This window comes from Salvelinus namaycush, chromosome 16 (genome assembly GCF_016432855.1).
Source record: "Salvelinus namaycush isolate Seneca chromosome 16, SaNama_1.0, whole genome shotgun sequence".
Taxonomy (NCBI): Eukaryota; Metazoa; Chordata; class Actinopteri; order Salmoniformes; family Salmonidae; genus Salvelinus; species Salvelinus namaycush.
This window is the reverse complement of record NC_052322.1, coordinates 40,359,885-40,384,884: the sequence shown is the minus strand read 5'-3', so window position 1 is coordinate 40,384,884 and position 25,000 is coordinate 40,359,885. Positions and strand designations below refer to the sequence as shown.

The following is a 25,000-nucleotide window of genomic DNA, read 5'->3' as shown; positions in this document are numbered from 1 at the left end:
TTAAATCACATTATCCTGCTACACTTTCACAGCTTAATCACATTATCCTGCTACACTTTCACAGCTTAAATCACATTATTCTGCTACACTTTCACAGCTTAATCACATTATCCTGCTACACTTTCACAGCTTAAATCACATTATTCTGCTACACTTTCCCAGTTTAAATCACATTATCCTGCTACACTTTCCCAGCTTAAATCACATTATCCTGCTACACTTTCACAGCTTAATCACATTATCCTGCTACACTTTCACAGCTTAATCACATTATCCTGCTACACTTTCACAGCTTAAATCACATTATTCTGCTACACTTTCCCAGTTTAAATCACATTATCCTGCTACACTTTCCCAGCTTAAATCACATTATCCTGCTACACTTTCACAGCTTAATCACATTATCCTGCTACACTTTCACAGCTTAATCACATTATCCTGCTACACTTTCACAGCTTAATCACATTATCCTGCTACACTTTCACAGCTTAAATCACATTATTCTGCTACACTTTCCCAGTTTAAATCACATTATCCTGCTACACTTTCCCAGCTTAAATCACATTATCCTGCTACACTTTCACAGCTTAATCACATTATCCTGCTACACTTTCACAGCTTAAATCACATTATTCTGCTACACTTTCCCAGTTTAAATCATATTATCCTGCTACACTTTCACAGCTTAATCACATTATCCTGCTACACTTTCACAGCTTAATCACATTATCCTGCTACACTTTCACAGCTTAAATCACATTATCCTGCTACACTTTCCCAAATGTCAAACACAATATTGACCTGGAGTTGCTTGCCTACAGTAATCTGTCAGTAGTACACAGGGTCATTTGGCAATGGCTCGCCTTGACACTTGGTACGCTGAGGTGATGCTTTCAGATCAAAACACACACATCTGTATGTGACAGCGGCTGTCAGGATCCCTCAGCCTTGTTGGGGAGTGGCGCTGCTCATGTAGGTGGAATCATTTGGACAGAACACCCCCCCCCCCCCCCCCCCACACATACACACACACTTGCCCCCCAGGCAATCCCCACGCAGGAAAATAAATCTGCAGGCTTTCAGGCAGTTTAAGCGTGGCTGACACAGTGGAGGATGTGTGTATGACCTTACCAATGGTCTTTCTGTCTGTCTAGCATCCCCCTCCCTCCTTAGCTCATTGGTACTTAAAGTATAGTATAGTATAGTACTGTCCACACAGATTATGTACTATGTGTGTGTGTGTGTGTGCGTGTGTGCACGCGTGTGTGTGTGTGTGTGTGTGTGTGTGTGTGTGTGTGTGTGTGTGTGTGTGTGTGTGTGTGTGTGTGTGTGTGTGTGTGTGTGTGGTACAGTGGATCCTCCGATAAGCCAATGTTAGTCCTAACTAATATATCAGCTGGGTAATGGGTTCATTCCATTCCCAACGCTTCACTGGCTCAGAACAGAACTAGGTCAAACCTACTTTAGTGGACCAAAATGAAACAACAAAAAACAAATAAGGGTGTGTGTGTGTGTGTGTGTGTGTGTGTGTGTGTGTGTGTGTGTGTGTGTGTGTGTGTGTGTGTGTGTGTGTGTGTGTGTGTGTGTGTGTGTGTGTGTGTGTGTGTGTGTGTGTGTGTGTGTGTGTGTGTGTGTGTGTGTGTGAAGCAAATGATGCCACGCAAGAGACAGGGGGTTGACATAGACAGAGAAGGAGAAACAGATAGAGAAAGAGATAGAGGGAGGGAGAGAGATAGGGAGCGAAGGAGAGAGATAGGGAAAAAGGAAAGGATGCTAGGAGAGAAAAGGGAAGGATGGTTGGAAGGAAGTAACGAAGGAAGGAGAGTGCGAGGAGAGATCCATTTCATGAACAACGATGGCCACTGAGCGTGACCGTGAGGAGTGGACAGACACCACAGCTCAATCAATTTAATGATGACATCATCAATCAATGAATTACAAACAGCCAATGGGAAAAAGAATGTTTTACACTGACACCTCATTCTAACCGGGCAGTTGAATATCACGTATCTGAAATTTCACGCATGGCTCTCGACCTTCGCCTCTCCCGAGTCCGTACGGGAGTTGCAGCGATGGGAGAAGAGTGTAACTACCAATTGGATATCATGAAATTGTGGAGAAAAAAGGGGTAAAAGTAAAAAAATATATATGTTTTTATTAAATAACAAAATACAAAAAAGTGTTGCAGGGTTTTGATTTCATTCAGATTAACAGGAAAGTGAGAGGAGTTGCTGAGTGTTGTGTGGTTTGATATGATGCAAGACATGTTTCCAACCAACAGGGGTCACCTGTCGGACTCCATCACTTCTTACCCCCTCCATCCAACCAACGCTCTTCCTTCCCCCCAAGCGTCTTTTAACGCGACGGAACACTGAATCTTACTGGACGACACAGTGAATAATTGATGGGGATTGGGAGACGACTACCCAACTGTGAGAATGACAATATTAATGTCTGCAATGAATTTAGACTCAGTAATGCCCAAGTATACAGCATTATGAACCATACTACAGTACACTCTCACCCATATTACACTGACCATCAATACTGAGGAATGCTGGGAAATACAGTACCACAAACCGTCCAGTCATATCCACCCTGAAACATACCTGAACCAATCAGGTTCACCGAAAGCCCCAACCCCAACCTGACCTCTACTGACACTGTAGTTTACCATCAAACAAACATACATCACTCCTGCATGTCCTTCTTCCACTCCTCTATTCCCCCATCATTCCCTCTCTATGTGTGTATCTAGCTCTTTACTTCCTTCCAATCACTTATCTCTCTGTCATCCTTCCTATCAGTCATTTATTATCTCTCTGTCCTCCTTCCTATCAGTCATTCATTATCTCTCTGGCCACCATCCTACCAGTCATTAATTATCTCTCTGTCATCCTTCCTACCAGGCATTCATTATCTCTCTGTCCACCATCCTACCAGTCATTAATTATCTCTCTGTCCTCCTTCCTACCAGGCATTCATTATCTCTCTGTCCTGTGTATTGCATCAGAGGTCTGTCTCCAAGGTATTCCAGTGTTTTTCCATCCGGGAGGAGCACTGCAGGGCAGACTGACTCCACTACTGAATTATAGATATCTGTTACATCACACACACATGCACACACACGCCTGCCACTCATTTGCAGCACTCGCCTCTAACCACACAAACACCTTACACCTGACCCCTCCCCCATTCATCCTTCTTCTATAAAAACGCCACTCTCCATCCCTTCCTCTATCCCTCCCTTCAAATGTTCCTCTTTCATCCTCCTTTCATCTCTCTAAGACTCATTAAATCACTTCAAACAGAGAGAAGGAGAGGGGCCTGGTCTCACTCCATAACTACAGGAGAGAAGGAGAGGGGCCTGGTCTCACTCCATAACTACAGGAGAGAAGGAGAGGGGCCTGGTCTCACTCCATAACTACAGGAGAGAAGGAGAGGGGCCTGGTCTCACTCCATAACTACAGGAGAGAAGGAGAGGGGCCTGGTCTCACTCCATAACTACAGGAGAGAAGGAGAGGGGCCTGGTCTCACTCCATAACTACAGGAGAGAAGGAGAGGGGCCTGGTCTCACTCCATAACTACAGGAGAGAAGGAGAGGGGCCTGGTCTCACTCCATAACTACAGGAGAGAAGGAGAGGGGCCTGGTCTCACTCCATAACTACAGGAGAGAAGGAGAGGGGCCTGGTCTCATTCCATAACTACAGGAGAGAAGGAGAGGGGCCTGGTCTCACTCCATAACTACAGGAGAGAATGAGAGGGGCCTGGTCTCACTCCATAACTACAGGAGAGAAGGGAAGGGGCCTGGTCTCACTCCATAACTACAGGAGAGAAGGAGCCTGGTCTCACTCCATAACTACAGGAGAGAAGGAGAGGGGCCTGGTCTCACTCAATAACTACAGGAGAGGGGCCTGGTCTCACTCCATAACTACAGGAGAGAAGGAGAGGGGCCTGGTCTCACTCAATAACTACAGGAGAGAAGGGGAGGGGCCTGGTCTCACTCCATAACTACAGGAGAGAAGGAGCCTGGTCTCACTCCATAACTACAGGAGAGAAGGAGAGGGGCCTGGTCTCACTCAATAACTACAGGAGAGAAGGAGAGGGGCCTGGTCTCACTCCATAACTACAGGAGAGAAGGAGAGGGGCCTGGTCTCACTCAATAACTACAGGAGAGAAGGAGAGGGGCCTGGTCTCACTCCATAACTACAGGAGAGAAGGAGAGGGGCCTGGTCTCACTCAATAACTACAGGAGAGAAAGAGAGGGGCCTGGTCTCACTCCATAACTACAGGAGAGAAGGAGAGGGGCCTGGTCTCACTCAATAACTACAGGAGAGAAGGAGAGGGGCCTGGTCTCACTCAATAACTACAGGAGAGAAGGAGAGGAGCCTGGTCTCACTCAATAACTACAGGAGAGAAGGAGAGGGGCCTGGTCTCACTCAATAACTACAGGAGAGAAGGAGAGGGGCCTGGTCTCACTCCATAACTACAGGAGAGAAGGAGAGGGGCCTGGTCTCACTCAATAACTACAGGAGAGAAGGAGAGGGGCCTCACTCAATAACTACAGGAGAGAAGGAGAGGGGCCTGGTCTCACTCAATAACTACAGGAGAGAAGGAGAGGGGCCTGGTCTCACTCGATAACTACAGGAGAGAAGGAGAGGGGCCTGGTCTCACTCCATAACTACAGGAGAGAAGGGGAGGGGCCTGGTCTCACTCCATAACTACAGGAGAGAAGGAGAGGGGCCTGGTCTCACTCAATAACTACAAGAGAGAAGGAGAGGGGCCTGGTCTCACTCAATAACTACAGGAGAGAAGGAGAGGGGCCTGGTCTCACTCAATAACTACAGGAGAGAAGGAGAGGGGCCTGGTCTCACTCCATAACTACAGGAGAGAAGGAGAGGGGCCTGGTCTCACTCCATAACTACAGGAGAGAAGGAGAGGGGCCTGGTCTCACTCAATAACTACAGGAGAGAAGGAGAGAAAGCCCTCCAGGCTCACATGTCTAATGCAGAATGCATCGGTCCCCTACACACACAAAAAGTAGGGTTCCTCAAGGGTTATTTGGAAAGGGTGATGGTTCTACGTGGAACCATAATGACTTAAATAACATTTTGAGCCCTCTATTTGTTCTTTACTATTCACTAAAAGGTTCTCTCCTCTTTCAGTGATAATGTAAGGGAGGTGGCTCATTCAAATATTTTAGGGAGTGGTTTGCGCACAGCTCTTCTTGCGCAACCATGAGTGAGCATGTCAATCCACTTTATCTAATGTCTTGTTTTATGTCAGTACATATTACATATGACTATGGTCAGTGACAGTGTCTTGTGAAAGACTCTCGTATGGCCTTGCGTCAATTGAGAACAGTTGGCTAAATCAGTCAGTGGTTGTCACTTCTCTCCTCGGGGACCCCCAGCTGTTCCAGAGGTATCTCTCTTGATTCAACTTGTCAATTAACACAATAAAAACACCTATGGAATTTTAACAATATAATATGGCTGACCAGAATAAAGAACCCTGTATGGTTCTTCAAAAGGATCTACAACGAACCTTTCAGAATGAGATATTTTTCATTCTCCATTAAGGTTCTATAAAAAAAATAGCCCCAAAAATGGTTCCACTATGGTTACAAGCCAAATAGCCCGTATCTGGTACTATGGTCAGCATTACCATATCTGTGTGTACTGGGCCATAGACAGGAACTATGGTCAGCATTAACATATCTGTGTGTACTGGGCCATAGACAGGAACTATGGTCAGCATTAACATATCTGTGTGTACTGGGCCATAGACAGGAACTATGGTCAGCATTAACATATCTGTGTGTACTGGGCCATAGACAGGAACTATGGTCAGCATTAACATATCTGTGTGTACTGGGCCATAGACAGGAACTATGGTCAGCATTAACATATCTGTGTGTACTGGGCCATAGACAGGAACTATGGTCAGCATTAACATATCTGTGTGTACTGGGCCATAGACAGGAACTATGGTCAGCATTAACATATCTGTGTGTACTGGGCCATAGACAGGAACTATGGTCAGCATTAACATATCTGTGTGTACTGGGCCATAGACAGGAACTATGGTCAGCATTAACATATCTGTGTGTACTGGGCCATAGACAGGAACTATGGTCAGCATTAACATATCTGTGCTTGCCAACATTTGTATATCCATGTTGTCATGACAATCTTCTCATATGGTCGCTTTGCCTTCCTGTCAAATGTCTTATCCACACTCAGAAACACAAGCACAATGGTCATAACCAACATCTTCAGCTTGACACAATGGCATTGTAGGACCATACTGCTTTCATTTCAGAACAAAGAACTACACAAATGTGCCCGCGCAGTTGCGCACGCACACACACACACACACACACACACACACACACACACACACACACACACACACACACACACACACACACACACACACACACACACACACACACACACACACACACACACACACACACACTCAAAGGAAAACAGCTGACTCAGACTACATTGCAGCTTGTCAAGTTAAGAGCAGAGAGCAGAGTGTGGACTGACCAATGAGGCTCTTCGTAGCCTGCGGCTCATGGGCTTGTCGAAGGGCGGACTGTTCATGGCAAACTTCTCCAGGTAGCCTTCCGGTAGCCTGATGTCAGCCGGCAGAGACAGGCGCTTGTTTATGTCCTGGAGAGAGAGAGAGGGAGAGAGAGCCAGGTGGGAGAGAGACACAGAGACAGACGGTTGTTTATGTCCTAGAGATAGAGCCAGGTGGAAGAGAGAGACAGAGACAGACGGTTGTTTATGTCCTGGAGATAGAGAGAGGGAGAGAGAGAGAGGTGGAAGAGAGACACAGAGACAGGCGTTTGTTTATGTCCTGGAGATAGAGAGAGGGAGAGAGAGACAGAGACAGACGGTTGTTTATGTCCTGGAGAGAGAGAGAGGGAGATAGAGCCAGGTGGAAGAGAGACACAGAGACAGACGGTTGTTTATGTCCTGGAGATAGAGAGAGGGAGAGAGAGACACAGAGACAGACGGTTGTTTATGTCCTGGAGATAGAGAGAGGGAGAGAGAGACAGAGACAGACGGTTGTTTATGTCCTGGAGATAGAGAGAGGTGGGAGAGAGACACAGAGACAGACGGTTGTTTATGTCCTGGAGATAGAGAGAGGGAGAGAGAGACAGAGACAGACGGTTGTTTATGTCCTGGAGATAGAGAGAGGGAGAGAGAGACACAGAGACAGACGGTTGTTTATGTCCTGGAGAGAGAGAGAGGGAGACAGAGACAGACGGTTGTTTATGTCCTGGAGATAGAGAGAGGGAGAGAGACACAGAGACAGACGGTTGTTTATGTCCTGGAGATAGAGAGAGGGAGAGAGACACAGAGACAGACGGTTGTTTATGTCCTGGAGATAGAGAGAGGGAGAGAGAGACAGAGACAGACGGTTGTTTATGTCCTGGAGAGAGAGAGAGGGAGAGAGACACACAGAGACAGACGGTTGTTTATGTCCTGGAGATAGAGAGAGGTGGGAGAGAGACAGAGACAGACGGTTGTTTATGTCCTGGAGAGAGAGACACAGAGACAGACGGTTGTTTATGTCCTGGAGATAGAGAGAGGGAGAGAGAGACACAGAGACAGACGGTTGTTTATGTCCTGGAGAGAGAGACACAGAGACAGACGGTTGTTTATGTCCTAGAGAGAGAGAGAGGGAGAGAGAGACAGAGACAGACGGTTGTTTATGTCCTGGAGATAGAGAGAGGTGGGAGAGAGACAGAGACAGACGGTTGTTTATGTCCTGGAGATAGAGAGAGGTGGGAGAGAGAGACAGAGACAGACGGTTGTTTATGTCCTGGAGATAGAGAGAGGTGGGAGAGAGAGACAGAGACAGACGGTTGTTTATGTCCTGGAGATAGAGAGAGGGAGAGAGAGACACAGAGACAGACGGTTGTTTATGTCCTGGAGATAGAGAGAGGTGGGAGAGAGAGACAGAGACAGACGGTTGTTTATGTCCTGGAGAGAGAGAGAGGTGGGAGAGAGACAGAGACAGACGGTTGTTCATGTCCTGGAGATAGAGAGAGGGAGAGAGAGACAGAGACAGACGGTTGTTTATGTCCTGGAGAGAGAGAGAGGGAGATAGAGCCAGGTGGGAGAGAGACACAGAGACAGACGGTTGTTTATGTCCTGGAGATAGAGAGAGGGAGAGAGAGACAGAGACAGACGGTTGTTTATGTCCTGGAGATAGAGAGAGGGAGAGAGAGACAGAGAGACAGACGGTTGTTTATGTCCTGGAGATAGAGAGAGGTGGGAGAGAGACACAGAGACAGACGGTTGTTTATGTCCTGGAGAGAGAGAGAGGGAGATAGAGCCAGGTGGAAGAGAGACACAGAGACAGACGGTTGTTTATGTCCTGGAGATAGAGAGAGGTGGGAGAGAGACACAGAGACAGACGGTTGTTTATGTCCTGGAGATAGAGAGAGGTGGGAGAGAGAGACAGAGACAGACGGTTGTTTATGTCCTGGAGATAGAGAGAGGTGGGAGAGAGAGACAGAGACAGACGGTTGTTTATGTCCTGGAGATAGAGAGAGGTGGGAGAGAGACAGAGACAGACGGTTGTTTATGTCCTGGAGATAGAGAGAGGTGGGAGAGAGAGACAGAGACAGACGGTTGTTTATGTCCTGGAGATAGAGAGAGGTGGGAGAGAGAGACAGAGACAGACGGTTGTTTATGTCCTGGAGATAGAGAGAGGGAGAGAGAGACAGAGACAGACGGTTGTTTATGTCCTGGAGATAGAGAGAGGTGGGAGAGAGAGACAGAGACAGACGGTTGTTTATGTCCTGGAGATAGAGAGAGGTGGGAGAGAGAGACAGAGACAGACGGTTGTTTATGTCCTGGAGATAGAGAGAGGTGGGAGAGAGAGACAGAGAGAGACGGTTGTTTATGTCCTGGAGAGAGAGAGAGGGAGAGAGACACACAGAGACAGACGGTTGTTTATGTCCTGGAGATAGAGAGAGGTGGGAGAGAGAGACAGAGACAGACGGTTGTTTATGTCCTGGAGATAGAGAGAGGTGGGAGAGAGAGACAGAGACAGACGGTTGTTTATGTCCTGGAGATAGAGAGAGGTGGGAGAGACACAGAGACAGACGGTTGTTTATGTCCTGGAGATAGAGAGAGGTGGGAGAGAGACAGAGAGACAGACGGTTGTTTATGTCCTGGAGATAGAGAGAGGTGGGAGAGAGACACAGAGACAGACGGTTGTTTATGTCCTGGAGATAGAGAGAGGGAGAGAGAGACAGAGACAGACGGTTGTTCATGTCCTGGAGATAGAGAGAGGGAGAGAGACACACAGAGACAGACGGTTGTTTATGTCCTGGAGATAGAGAGAGGTGGGAGAGAGAGACAGAGACAGACGGTTGTTCATATCCTGGAGATAGAGAGAGGGAGAGAGAGACAGAGACAGACGGTTGTTCATGTCCTGGAGATAGAGAGAGGGAGAGAGACACACAGAGACAGACGGTTGTTTATGTCCTGGAGATAGAGAGAGGGAGAGAGAGACAGAGACAGACGGTTGTTCATGTCCTGGAGATAGAGAGAGGGAGAGAGACACACAGAGACAGACGGTTGTTTATGTCCTAGAGATAGAGAGAGGGAGAGAGAGACAGAGACAGACGGTTGTTCATGTCCTGGAGATAGAGAGGTGGGAGAGAGACACAGAGACAGACGGTTGTTTATGTCCTGGAGATAGAGAGAGGGAGAGAGAGACAGAGACAGACGGTTGTTTATGTCCTGGAGATAGAGAGAGGGAGAGAGACACAGAGACAGACGGTTGTTTATGTCCTGGAGATAGAGAGAGGTGGGAGAGAGAGACAGAGACAGACGGTTGTTTATGTCCTGGAGATAGAGAGAGGTGGGAGAGAGAGACAGAGACAGACGGTTGTTTATGTCCTGGAGATAGAGAGAGGTGGGAGAGAGACACAGAGACAGACGGTTGTTTATGTCCTGGAGATAGAGAGAGGTGGGAGAGAGAGACAGAGACAGACGGTTGTTTATGTCCTGGAGATAGAGAGAGGGAGAGAGAGACAGACACAGACGGTTGTTTATGTCCTGGAGATAGAGAGAGGGAGAGAGAGACAGAGACAGACGGTTGTTTATGTCCTGGAGATAGAGAGAGGGAGAGAGAGACAGAGACAGACGGTTGTTTATGTCCTGGAGATAGAGAGAGGGAGAGAGAGACAGAGACAGACGGTTGTTTATGTCCTGGAGATAGAGAGAGGTGGGAGAGAGACAGAGACAGACGGTTGTTTATGTCCTGGAGATAGAGAGAGGTGGGAGAGAGACAGAGACAGACGGTTGTTTATGTCCTGGAGAGAGAGAGAGGGAGATAGAGCCAGGTGGAAGAGAGACACAGAGACAGACGGTTGTTTATGTCCTGGAGATAGAGAGAGGGAGAGAGAGACACAGAGACAGACGGTTGTTTATGTCCTGAAGATAGAGAGAGGGAGAGAGAGACAGAGACAGACGGTTGTTTATGTCCTGGAGATAGAGAGAGGGAGAGAGAGACAGAGACAGACGGTTGTTTATGTCCTGGAGATAGAGAGAGGTGGGAGAGAGACACAGAGACAGACGGTTGTTTATGTCCTGGAGATAGAGAGAGGGAGAGAGAGACAGAGACAGACGGTTGTTTATGTCCTGGAGATAGAGAGAGGGAGAGAGAGACACAGAGACAGACGGTTGTTTATGTCCTGGAGAGAGAGAGAGGGAGACAGAGACAGACGGTTGTTTATGTCCTGGAGATAGAGAGAGGGAGAGAGACACAGAGACAGACGGTTGTTTATGTCCTGGAGATAGAGAGAGGGAGAGAGACACAGAGACAGACGGTTGTTTATGTCCTGGAGATAGAGAGAGGGAGAGAGAGACAGAGACAGACGGTTGTTTATGTCCTGGAGATAGAGAGAGGTGGGAGAGAGACAGAGACAGACGGTTGTTTATGTCCTGGAGATAGAGAGAGGTGGGAGAGAGACAGAGACAGACGGTTGTTTATGTCCTGGAGATAGAGAGAGGTGGGAGAGAGACAGAGACAGACGGTTGTTTATGTCCTGGAGATAGAGAGAGGTGGGAGAGAGAGACAGAGACAGACGGTTGTTTATGTCCTGGAGATAGAGAGAGGGAGAGAGAGACAGAGACAGATGGTTGTTTATGTCCTGGAGATAGAGAGAGGGAGAGAGAGACAGAGACAGACGGTTGTTTATGTCCTGGAGAGAGAGAGAGGTGGGAGAGACACACAGAGACAGACGGTTGTTTATGTCCTGGAGATAGAGAGAGGTGGGAGAGAGACACAGAGACAGGGATGAGATTATAACTGTATGTTCAATCATTTAATCAAATCAATATTATTATTGTGATATATTTTCTGTATATAAGAGGCCTGTTCAGGCAATGCAGTCAATTTAGGAAGTAGATTGAAATTACAATACTGAAAGGTCCTCTGAATGAATTTACTGAATTGAAATGGAATTGCCACCCTGGTTGTGATACATCCATTACTAACAATCACATCTGTAGTCCACATTGAACTACATCTCCCAACATACCTCACTCCTCTATGCCTGCTCTAGGCAGGGTGCCAATCATCCCGGGTTTCCATGGCAGCACTGCCTGGCCCAGACCCAACCTTCCCACAGGATATGTCCCCAATGTGTGTGTGTGTGTGTGTGTGTGTGTGTGTGTGTGTGTGTGTGTGTGTGTGTGTGTGTGTGTGTGTGTGTGTGTGTGTGTGTGTGTGTGTGTGTGTGTGTGTGTGTGTGTGTGTGTGTGTGTGTGTGTGTGTGTGTGTGTGTGTGTGTGTGTGTGTACGTGAACACGTACACAAGCACAATGGTCATAACCAACATTTGCAGCTTGACACAATGGCATTGGAGGACCATACTGCTTACATTTTACAACAAAGAACTACACAAATGAAAATGTAAACTCTATATTTGGCCATGTATGAATATCGAATCTTAATGTTTTGTAGAGATGAAAGGCTGTTAGCACATTGAATGGAGAGAAAACAACATGGAACCAGAGCTGTGACGATCTGCTGGTAATTGACTGTTATTTAACATAAACATGTTTAGCATCTCTGGGCATTGGAACATCTGCATTTTAAAAAGTTGAATAAATCCATTTAATATGGCCTACACCATTACAATAATATATATGATTTATTTAGTTGTGATAGGCTTGTAAACCTGGGAATGTATTCCAAATCAAAATATAAGGACTGCATGATGCAACTCAATATTAACTCTATATTGATGATTTGGAAAAAGTCACAAAGAAAGGCCTGCACTCTGATCCTTCCTACAGAAAGAGACAACTGCATCGCTACTCTGCTTGTGTGGCAAACCAGTTAGGGGATATCTACTCAACGGAAGGTGAAATTAAAATGAGAATTCAAGGCTACAACCACCAAAAGCCAACAGATAGACTGCTATTTAAGCTATGATCTGAATGGAGTTGGTATTTTGTGTAGCTAATTGTAAGAAGTGCAGTAACATTATGGCTGGCCTCAAGTAGCCTAGGTAGCTAGTTTCTCTCAGTTTGATGACGTCAAGACAGGTACTATGTAATCGAACGGGATGATAAATAACTAGCAAGAAGTTAGTGTAGCGCAAGATAAGGGGTTGTGGTCTCTCCCTCTGTTCCTGCTCTGGTGCACCGATCTTCCTGTGTCTTACTCACACATTCACACACCGCACGGCCTCCACTCCCTTGTCTTCTTGTCTTCCACTCCCTTGTAGTCTCCAGCTGTTCACTCTGCCTCCACTCCCTTGTAGTCTCCAGCTGTTCACTCTGCCTCCACTCCCTTGTAGTCTCCAGCTGTTCACTCTGCCTCCACTCCCTTATAGTCTCGAGCTGTTCACTCTGCCTCCACTCCCTTGTAGTCTCCAGCTGTTCACTCTGCCTCCACTCCCTTATAGTCTCCAGCTGTTCACTCTGCCTCCACTCCCTTGTAGTCTCCAGCTGTTCACTCTGCCTCCACTCCCTTATAGTCTCCAGCTGTTCACTCTGCCTCCACTCCCTTGTAGTCTCCAGCTGTTCACTCTGCCTCCACTCCCTTATAGTCTCCAGCTGTTCACTCTGCCTCAACTCCCTTGTAGTCTCCAGCTGTTCACTCTGCCTCCACTCCCTTCTAGTCTCCAGCTGTTCACTCTGCCTCCACTCCCTTGTAGTCTCCAGCTGTTCACTCTGCCTCCACTCCCTTGTAGTCTCCAGCTGTTCACTCTGCCTCCACTCCCTTGTAGTCTCCAGCTGTTCACTCTGCCTCCACTCCCTTATAGTCTCGAGCTGTTCACTCTGCCTCCACTCCCTTGTAGTCTCCAGCTGTTCACTCTGCCTCCACTCCCTTGTAGTCTCCAGCTGTTCACTCTGCCTCCACTCCCTTATAGTCTCCAGCTGTTCACTCTGCCTCCACTCCCTTGTAGTCTCCAGCTGTTCACTCTGCCTCCACTCCCTTATAGTCTCCAGCTGTTCACTCTGCCTCAACTCCCTTGTAGTCTCCAGCTGTTCACTCTGCCTCCACTCCCTTCTAGTCTCCAGCTGTTCACTCTGCCTCCACTCCCTTTTAGTCTCCAGCTGTTCACTCTGCCTCCACTCCCTTATAGTCTCCAGCTGTTCACTCTGCCTCCACTCCCTTGTAGTCTCCAGCTGTTCACTCTGCCTCCACTCCCTTATAGTCTCCAGCTGTTCACTCTGCCTCCACTCCCTTGTAGTCTCCAGCTGTTCACTCTGCCTCCACTCCCTTGTAGTCTCCAGCTGTTCACTCTGCCTCCACTCCCTTGTAGTCTCCAGCTGTTCACTCTGCCTCCACTCCCTTGTAGTCTCCAGCTGTTCACTCTGCCTCCACTCCCTTATAGTCTCCAGCTGTTCACTCTGCCTCCACTCCCTTGTAGTCTCCAGCTGTTCACTCTGCCTCCACTCCCTTGTAGTCTCCAGCTGTTCACTCTGCCTCCACTCCCTTGTAGTCTCCAGCTGTTCACTCTGCCTCAACTCCCTTATAGTCTCCAGCTGTTCACTCTGCCTCCACTCCCTTATAGTCTCCAGCTGTTCACTCTGCCTCCACTCCCTTGTAGTCTCCAGCTGTTCACTCTGCCTCCACTCCCTTGTAGTCTCCAGCTGTTCACTCTGCCTCCACTCCCTTGTAGTCTCCAGCTGTTCACTCTGCCTCAACTCCCTTATAGTCTCCTGCTGTTCACTCTGCCTCCACTCCCTTATAGTCTCCAGCTGTTCACTCTGCCTCCACTCCCTTGTAGTCTCCAGCTGTTCACTCTGCCTCAACTCCCTTATAGTCTCCAGCTGTTCACTCTGCCTCAACTCCCTTATAGTCTCCTGCTGTTCACTCTGCCTCCACTCCCTTGTAGTCTCCAGCTGTTCACTCTGCCTCAACTCCCTTATAGTCTCCAGCTGTTCACTCTGCCTCCACTCCCTTATAGTCTCCAGCTGTTCACTCTGCCTCCACTCCCTTGTAGTCTCCAGCTGTTCACTCTGCCTCCACTCCCTTGTAGTCTCCAGCTGTTCACTCTGCCTCAACTCCCTTATAGTCTCCTGCTGTTCACTCTGCCTCCACTCCCTTATAGTCTCCAGCTGTTCACTCTGCCTCCACTCCCTTGTAGTCTCCAGCTGTTCACTCTGCCTCAACTCCCTTATAGTCTCCAGCTGTTCACTCTGCCTCAACTCCCTTATAGTCTCCAGCTGTTCACTCTGCCTCAACTCCCTTATAGTCTCCAGCTGTTCACTCTGCCTCAACTCCCTTATAGTCTCCAGCTGTTCACTCTGCCTCAACTCCCTTATAGTCTCCAGCTGTTCACTCTGCCTCCACTCCCTTGTAGTCTCCAGCTGTTCACTCTGCCTCCACTCCCTTGTAGTCTCCAGCTGTTCACTCTGCCTCCACTCCCTTGTAGTCTCCAGCTGTTCACTCTGCCTCCACTCCCTTGTAGTCTCCAGCTGTTCACTCTGCCTCCACTCCCTTGTAGTCTCCAGCTGTTCACTCTGCCTCCACTCCCTTGTAGTCTCCAGCTGTTCACTCTGCCTCCACTCCCTTGTAGTCTCCAGCTGTTCACTCTGCCTCCACTCCCTTGTAGTCTCCAGCTGTTCACTCTGCCTCCACTCCCTTGTAGTCTCCAGCTGTTCACTCTGCCTCCACTCCCTTGTAGTCTCCAGCTGTTCACTCTGCCTCCACTCCCTTGTAGTCTCGAGCTGTTCACTCTGCCTCCACTCCCTTCTAGTCTCCAGCTGTTCACTCTGCCTCCACTCCCTTGTAGTCTCCAGCTGTTCACTCTGCCTCCACTCCCTTGTAGTCTCCAGCTGTTCACTCTGCCTCCACTCCCTTATAGTCTCCAGCTGTTCACTCTGCCTCAACTCCCTTGTAGTCTCCAGCTGTTCACTCTGCCTCCACTCCCTTATAGTCTCCAGCTGTTCACTCTGCCTCCACTCCCTTATAGTCTCCAGCTGTTCACTCTGCCTCCACTCCCTTCTAGTCTCCAGCTGTTCACTCTGCCTCCACTCCCTTATAGTCTCCAGCTGTTCACTCTGCCTCCACTCCCTTGTAGTCTCCAGCTGTTCACTCTGCCTCCACTCCCTTATAGTCTCCAGCTGTTCACTCTGCCTCCACTCCCTTGTAGTCTCCAGCTGTTCACTCTGCCTCCACTCCCTTATAGTCTCCAGCTGTTCACTCTGCCTCCACTCCCTTCTAGTCTCCAGCTGTTCACTCTGCCTCCACTCCCTTGTAGTCTCCAGCTGTTCACTCTGCCTCCACTCCCTTGTAGTCTCCAGCTGTTCACTCTGCCTCAACTCCCTTGTAGTCTCCAGCTGTTCACTCTGCCTCCACTCCCTTCTAGTCTCCAGCTGTTCACTCTGCCTCCACTCCCTTGTAGTCTCCAGCTGTTCACTCTGCCTCAACTCCCTTTTAGTCTCCAGCTGTTCACTCTGCCTCCACTCCCTTCTAGTCTCCAGCTGTTCACTCTGCCTCCACTCCCTTATAGTCTCCAGCTGTTCACTCTGCCTCCACTCCCTTATAGTCTCCAGCTGTTCACTCTGCCTCCACTCCCTTATAGTCTCGAGCTGTTCACTCTGCCTCCACTCCCTTATAGTCTCGAGCTGTTCACTCTGCCTCCACTCCCTTGTAGTCTCCAGCTGTTCACTCTGCCTCCACTCCCTTATAGTCTCCAGCTGTTCACTCTGCCTCCACTCCCTTGTAGTCTCCAGCTGTTCACTCTGCCTCCACTCCCTTATAGTCTCCAGCTGTTCACTCTGCCTCCACTCCCTTATAGTCTCCAGCTGTTCACTCTGCCTCCACTCCCTTATAGTCTCCAGCTGTTCACTCTGCCTCCACTCCCTTATAGTCTCGAGCTGTTCACTCTGCCTCCACTCCCTTATAGTCTCGAGCTGTTCACTCTGCCTCCACTCCCTTGTAGTCTCCAGCTGTTCACTCTGCCTCAACTCCCTTGTAGTCTCCAGCTGTTCACTCTGCCTCCACTCCCTTGTAGTCTCCAGCTGTTCACTCTGCCTCCACTCCCTTGTAGTCTCCAGCTGTTCACTCTGCCTCAACTCCCGTATAGCATTAGCTGCTCACACTGAGCCTCTCTCTCCATTTCTCCATGATTCCGGTTTAATAAAGTAGCAAAACAATTGGCTTTTTTGCTGCTTCCCTCACTCGGACTGGACCGATGGTCCTTTAGGTCCTTTCGGAAGAGGTTTTAAATATGTATTCATGCATATTGGGTCCTTTCCTGTGTCCACTTTGGAACGGGAGCTCTATCTCCCATCACTATTTGTCCTCATCATTCAGATTATTCAAATTCAATCATTAAGTAATTAGAGGGCCAATAGAGCGCAGGGTACTTGTCTTCTCAAGGGGTAGTAGTAAGCTAGCAAGGGTACTTGTCTTCTCAAGGGGTAGTAGTAAGCTAGCCAGGGTACTTGTCTTCTCAAGGGGTAGTAGTAAGCTAGCAAGGGTACTTGTCTTCTCAGGGGCAGTAGTAAGCTAGCAAGGGTACTTGTCTTCTCAGGGGGCAGTAGTAAGCTAGCCAGGGAACTTGTTTTCTCAAGGGGCAGTAGTAAGCTAGGAAGGGTACTTGTCTTCTCAAGGGGCAGTAGTAAGCTAGCAAGGGTACTTGTCTTCTCAGGGGGCAGTAGTAAGCTAGCAAGGGTACTTGTCTTCTCAGGGGGCAGTAGTAAGCTAGCAAGGGTACTTGTCTTCTCAGGGGGCATTAGTAAGCTAGCAAGGGTACTCGTCTTCTCAGGGGGCAGTAGTAAGCTAGCAAGGGTACTTGTCTTCTCAGGGGGCAGTAGTAAGCTAGCAAGGGTACTTGTCTTCTCAGGGGGCAGTAGTAAGCTAGCCAGGGTACTTGTCTTCTCAAGGGGCAGTAGTAAGCTAGCCAGGGTACTTGTCTTCTCAGGGGGCAGTAGTAAGCTAGCAAGGGTACTTGTCTTCTCAAGGGGCAGTAGTAAGCTAGCAAGGGTACTTGTCTTCTCAGGGGGCAGTAGTAAGCTGGCAAGGGGCAGTAGTAAGCTAGCACATAAAAAATGATTTTACAAATTACATTTTGAATTGTAACGTTATTCTACTAGCAACTAAATTCTAATTATTTTTGAGTGGCAATGACATGAACATATATTCAGCATGACATTCATGTGAGCATTATAATATGATTACAACCCAAAAGAAATATGAAATGCACTCATAATTTAGCTATGACAGCAATACATTTAGACTACTTTGCGTTTGTCTGGGCTTGCTAGTAGTAGCCACTAGCCAGCCAGCAGCAGCCCTGGGCAGAGCATTGCACCCTGGGAGTTGAAATGCACTCTGGGAATCGTAGTATGCTGTGTAAAATCCATTGTATTTCTACAGTATGGTGTGCATGCTTCAGAAATGAGCTTCAGCGTTTTTTTTATGTCGTTTTGGAATTAAACTATTAATTTAATACATTAAATTATTTAGCTGTGGTGAATCATAGGTCTGATGAATGTTATTTTACCCAATATTATGGCCATTTAATTAACCCTGATATGTATAAAATCCAATTTTAAAACATTTCAGATGTATAATTACATGAGGCTCATGGTTTTGCATAAGGAATTTAATATGTTATTTAATATGGTGTTGTATTTTTTTTAAACTATTGAATATAGAATAGAAGATATTCTATTTGTTATTTGAGTTGTTCTACCAGTTATTAACATGTGGTTCAATGTTGAGAAAAGTAAAGCCCAGTGGTTTTCTATGGCCTTAGCTAATAGTTTTCTTTTTCTCTTCTTCTGTGGTATCATTTCGGTATCGGGGTATCATTTTGGTATCGAGTATCATTTTGTTTTCAAGTATCATTTTGGTATCGAGTATCGCTTTGTTATTGAATATCGTTTTGGTATCGACTATCGTTTTGGTATTGAATATTGATTTGATATCGAGTATTTTGATGAACCTGGTATTGGTATCGAAGTCAAACTTCTAGTATCGTGACAACACTCCTGTACGTAGGAATATACATACACATGTGAATATGACAATACCTTGACACATTCACCTGTACACAGTAAGCATTTATCTCTGCTTAATAAGTCTCATCTGCGCCTCATCCATTCTATTAATTCATCAACACACTCACTGAAGTACACAGTCAATTAGCACACACAATGATTTTACACACACAATGACTACACACAAACATGCCCACACACACAGACAACACACACACAACACACACCGTCACTCAAATAATCATGTTCAGACACATGCACTCTTTCATTCACTTAGAAACATTTGATTTGATTTCATGCATGTGTACACACACACACATACAGAACACACACACTAACACACGTACGCACACACACAACCTAGTACTTACAATGCAGAACAGCTCTAGTAAGTCCCTCATTGTCCCTCTGAATGGTAATCCTACACTCTCACACACTCTTCCCACACTGCACCTCTCTCGCCTGCCACATGACCCAACAGATAGAGATGGACAGAAGCAGAGAAAGAGAGAGAGAGAACGAGGGCACGATTGTGCCAGAGTACCCTACACACTCCGAGGAAGAAGGGGAGGAGGACGTAGAGGAGAAGGAGGAGGGAAAAGAGGGAGGGGTGGAGAGATTCCTGAGGGTAGAACAGAGTTGGGGGAAGGGGGGAATGTGGAGGGATGTTGGAAATCGCTGATAGGAAACAGTTATTTTCCATCTCTCTGTCCTCCTCACTCTCTCCCTCTCCTCACATCTTTCCTCCACTCTCTCTCTCATCCCTCTTTCTCCTCACATCTTTCCTCCACTCTCTCTCTCATCTCTCCCTCTCCTCACATCTTTCCTCCACTCTCTCTCTCTCATCCCTCTCTCTCCCTCTCCTCACATCTTTCCTCCATTCTCTCCCTCTCTCTCTCATCCCTCTCTCTCCTCACATCTTTCCTCCATTCTCTCTCCCTCTCTCTCTCTCATCCCTCTCTCTCCTCACATCTTTCCTCCACTCTCTCTTTCTCTGCCTATCCATGTCCAAGTTCTACCTCTGTTCCTTATCATGGTTTCATTATTTCATTCAGCCCCCCCCCCCCGCTCTCCCTCCCCCTTCTTCTCTCTGTCTGTAGTAAACATGGTCTAAAGCAGTCCTGTCTGTAGTAAACATGGTCTAAAGCAGCAGACTGTGTGTCCAGGGGCATTTCCTGCAATACTGCTGCGCTCATCATTCTACAGCTGCCACACACAGACAGACAGACAGACAGAACTAAACAGAGAGACAGACAGACAGAACTAAACAGAGAGACAGACACACACACACACACCAATTGTACCTCATTGGAGATGCGTCTGTGGTGGTTGTTCCTCATGCGGACCCTGACTGGACTCTGGACTTCATCAGAAGACGTCCCGGACGCCTGATCACTCTCCCCGTCTGAGCCCATCTTCACGTTCTCATGGACGATACCTGCAGGAAACATTAAACATACTTCATCTGGATCCTCAGTCAAGTATTAAAGGCAAACTTCTCAACTCCTGTGGTCAGAATAGTCATTACAATAACAATAGTTTAAATCCCAACAAAAATACTTTAATTAAAACCTCTGGAAGGACAGGGGATAATTTAACCGTTATTTGAACCATTCTGTTTTTACATGGGAGCCAAAAAAATGTAATATATGCATACAGATGTCAGGTGTCAGTTACAACCACAGGAAAAACACCATCTCCTCTATATAAATGAGTGAAAAAGGCAGAATTCTACCACTATCTATCCCAGGTGATTTCTTTATTTTTTGTATCTCACATTTGATAATTATCTTAATGGTTAAGGGACCAGAGTCAGAGAAACACACACAACCCTGAGATGGCACTTCTTCAGTGCACCCCCTTCTGGGAGGTGTGGTAGAGTCCAACCCTTAGACGAGGGATTGTACCACCAGCCTTGCAGGGGTGTCAGCTAGGTGTCAGCTAGGTGTGTAAAACACAGGTGGTGAGATGAGGAGGTCAGGAGATCAATATTACCCTGCATGCACTGCAGCTGTCTTAAGCGTAAATCCTACTCCACAATTGCTGAGGCGCGTTAGTCCGGCATTCCATTTTGACATAGATATGTGACTCTGAGACCACCATCCGCAGGGACACACAGCCCAACCAACCAACACATCTCCGGTACGCGTCCTCTATTCATTTGAATGTGTTGACAGTTGGAGAAATTGCTTGAGCTGCGCTGAGAATTTGAAAAGTATGAAAGCCAGCGGTCCAATATTCTAGAACACTGCTGTGCGTATGCGTAAACATTTTGGACTATGATAAACCCTGCCTGCCTGCCTGCCTGCCTGCCTGCCTGCCTGCCTGCCTGCCTGCCTGCCTGCCTGCCTGCCTGCCTGCCTGCCTGCCTGCCTGCCTGCCTGCCTGCCTGCCTGCCTGCCTGCCTGCCTGCCTGCCTGTCTGTCTGTCTGTCTGTCTGTCTGTCTGTCTGTCTGTCTGTCTGTGTGTGTGTGTGTGTGTGTGTGTGTGAGTATGACAGTGTGTGTGTGTGTGTGTGTGTGTGTGTGTGTGTGTGTGTGTGTGTGTGTGTGTGTGTGTGTGTGTGTGTGTGTGTGTGTGTGTGTGTGTGTGTGTGTGTGTGTGTGTGTGTGTGACAGTGTGTATGTTGTGGTTATGACAGTGTGTGTGTGTGTGTGTGTGTGTGTGTGTGTGTGTGTGTGTGTGTGTGTGTGTGTGTGTGTGTGTGTGTGTGTGTGTGTGTGTGCGTGTGCGTGCGCGTGCGTGTGCGTGTGCGTGTGTGTGTGTGTGTGTGTAGGGGGAAGGGAGGTAAGACTCTCTTTCCATCAGTCTTAGGTTTCAAGGTGTCTTTGGCTTCCATGGTGTGGTATCTGAGACAGGGATCAGTAGCCTAGTCTATAGACTGGAGGTGACTGAATGTAATGGTGTATAGTGATAAACAGGAATGAATAACCCCCTGACAGCCAGATAGACAGATAGACAGAGAGATGTAGAGTGACTGAGAGAGGACAGAGAGAAAGAAGAGAGAGAGAAAGAGAGTCAGTGAGTTAGAGAGAGAGAGAGAGAGAGAGAGAGAGAGAGAGAGAGAGAGAGAGAGAGAGAGAGAGAGAGAGAGAGAGAACAGAGAGAGGACCAGGAGAAAGAGGGGAGAGAGAGAGAGAGAGAGAGGAGGAGGATAGGGGAGGAAGAGGATAAGAGGGCAGGAGGAGAGGAGAGGAGGAGGATAGGAGAGGAGGAGGATAGGAGAGGAGAGGAGGAGGAGAGGTGGATAGGAGGAGGATAGGAAGATAGGAGAGGAGAAGGATAGGAGGGCAGGAGGATACGAGGGCAGGAGGATAGGAGGATAGGAGAGGGGGAGAGGAGAGGAGAAGGAGGAGGGTAGGAGAGGAGGAGGGGAGAGGAGGAGGCGGATAGGAGAGGAGGGTAGGAGATGGAGTAAGGAATGATTAGTAAATAGGATGATTGGATACGTAAGGGCACAATCATAGGTAGAGAGGGAGAAGGTGAGGAGGAGAGGAGGGGGATGAAAAGAGGAGGTTGTGGGGGACTGTATTTGAAAGGATATCCATCATACCTGTCAGCGATGGGGAGTGAAAAGGGATTTAGAAAACATGGCCTAAACAACAACATCACATAAATGTGTCTATACTGTAAAACAAATTATTCAACTATAATCACAATTAGGGATGCACGATATATCGGTGAACATATCGGAATCGGTCGATATTAGCTAAAAATGCCAACATCGGTATCGGCCGATGTCTAGTTTAACGCCGATGTGCAAAACCGATGTCAAAGCTGTCGTGCATACCTATATAACGTAGGTACATGACGTAATGACGCCACGTAAAATGTTGCGCTGCACGTGAAACACAGCATTCCTAACTTAGCCCACAATGTCTGCTGTGTGGATCGAGCAGCCAACAAGTCGAGCAGTCATTTGAAAGAGTAAGAACATTTCAGCGAGAACTCAAAGGCCAAATCCATTAAAGACAAGATAATAGATTCATTGCCCTTGACAATCAACTGTTCTCTGTCGTGGGTGATGTTGGCTTTCGCCGACTGGTCGAGCACCGGTACACACTACCAAGTGCGCTATTTGTCAGATGTTGCCCTACACAGTAATAGCGTCACTGCTATTAGTTTCACAACATACATACTATGGAATGCCGTTTGGGGCTTTGCGTGTCAAAAAAGATACAGTAGCACTGTCAAAGCTGTACAAAAAAGTCTGCAAACAAGCAAACACCAGCCACAAACGATGTGTTTACAATACCGCGTTAGTAAAAAGCATCATTTGTTCGACCGCAACTTCTGGGGAAGCTAGCTTTAGCTTGGTACCTAGCTAGCACAAGTACAACCAGCCTGAAAACAAGTCATTTTCCTTAGTCTTAGCAATGATTTAGGAATCCTTGTGAGTAAGTATTAGCTAGGTTGCCACTCTGTTGCTCGCCTATTGAAATTGAACTTCAGTTCATGAAAATAAATAGCTAGCCAGCTACTTAACCCTGTTGCCCAAAACTTCCGTTATAAGCAGCCAGCTAGCTTCATCTGGCTAGTGAGGCTCGACCGGACAATGTGTTGTGAAGCTAGCCACAATAAGGATTAGGCACAATAGTGGAATTTGCGGTTTGCCTTCAAAATAAAAGTATGTCATTGACAGTGATGCAAATGAAAACAAATAGTAGAATTATGCCATACTTTTATTTTGCAGGCTAACTGCAAAGTCCACTGTTGTGGCTAATCCTTATTGTGGCTAGCTTCACATAGATGGGTCCGACCACCATTACATTTTAGTCATTTAGCAGACGCTCTTATCCAGAGCGACTTACAGTAGAGTGCATACATTTTACATACTGAGACAAGGATATCCCTACCGGCCAAACCCTCCCTAAACCGGACGACGCTATGCCAATTGTGCGTCGCCCCACGGACCTCCCGGTTGCGGCCGGCTGCGACAGAGCCTGGGCGCGAACCCAGCCCAGCCTGGGCGTGAACCCAGAGACTCTGGTGGCGCAGCTAGCACTGTGATGCTGTGCCCTAGACCACTGCGCCACCCGGGAGGCTATGAATCAAATAAGAACTGTCTTATAAATGAGGGTTATTTTAGATGATAACACCTGGCTATATAGTTAGCGAGGTAACTATAACTACTGAAACAGATTATGTCGTTTTCCTATGTTTTTGGGGAAGAACATTGTTTGCATCCATGAGCTAGCTAGCTTTTTTTAATGACCAGCACTGTAGGTGCGCGAGACAACTTTACCAGCATCATAGCATACGTATCGATGAATCGTTGTGACATGGAATACGAGTGATAGTGTAATCAATGTGTAATAACTACGTAAAAAATTATGAACGCGTTTAATTATTATGTGACGTGCAGTCATATTCAGGTCCTGATTGGTCAACAAACTTAATTTTTTGACACGCAAAGACCCAAACGGCGTTCCATAGAAATCCTGGTTGAGAATGAAACGACTGAACAAATGAACAACGAAACAGCACAGCAAGTAAGTGAAAGAAATAGGTTTTGATTATGTTTTACTGGTAATGGGGACTTACGTAAATGTCAACAAAATAACTTTTTGGTCAGTGTGGTGTGTAGCCTTTATTTAACTAGGCAAGTCAGTTAAGAACAAATTCTTAATTACAATGACGGCCTACCCCGGCCAAACCCGAAAGACGTTGGGCCAATTGTGCACCGCCCTATGGGACTCCCAATCACGGCCGGATGTGAAACAGCCTGGATTCGAACCAGGGACTGTAGTGACGCCTCTTGCTCTGAGATGCAGTGCATTAGACTTCTGCGTCCATGTGTGTGTGTTAACTATTTAACTGTACTAGAATGCTTAAGGCCGCTAAAATATTAAATATTGGTATATATAATATTTGGGGGCAAGGGAAATATCGGATATCGGCCAAAAGTGTCATATCAGTGCATCACTAATCACAATGTTTTCTTACATTATTAACAACCGTCAGAACTCTAACCTACCTGTTCATGTTACCTACATCTGTGCTTATAATTCAACCTCTCCTCACAGCAACCCTCAACTACCTGTTAACTTGACTTGCATCTGTCCATATGAGCGTCAACTGTTGACATACAGTGCAGTAAACACTAAATGTTCATTATCTCCAGACGTACGCTCTAGGTCATATAATGTACATCTGAGCTAACACAGATATTCCAACTAGTCAAGTGTGTGTCATTTGCAAATAAAAGCACTGTGTAAACATAGCTAATTCCGGCCTGTATGTACAGGATAATGTGTCCAGCCAAGAGTAACCTATAGCCACATCAGAAACCAACACTCAGTGTTGATGTGGAAACATTACACTGACAGTAACCGACACTAGACCAGGATATCTACCTGCTGACACACACACACCTGACTAGTGAGTACCCAGTATTGTCACATCACTGTCACCCTCAGGAGAAGTCATGGTGTGGTTTGCTTATGTAAACATGGAGATAGGACAGGACAGGGTGATTAGAGAGA

General features: G+C 47.2%; 1 protein-coding gene across 1 annotated transcript in view; it reads right to left on the bottom strand.

Annotated features, from left to right (window-relative positions):
- The window catches only part of LOC120061439 (cyclin-dependent kinase 17-like), an 85,340-nt gene that overhangs the window by 13,896 nt on the left and 46,444 nt on the right, over positions 1–25,000 (bottom strand). The window contains exons 3-4 of the mRNA XM_039011247.1: positions 19,820–19,953; positions 6,558–6,683 (exon numbers count right to left, since the gene is read on the bottom strand). Of these exons, the coding sequence (XP_038867175.1) occupies positions 6,558–6,683; positions 19,820–19,953 (260 nt within the window). The remainder of the gene's footprint in view (positions 1–6,557; positions 6,684–19,819; positions 19,954–25,000) is intronic.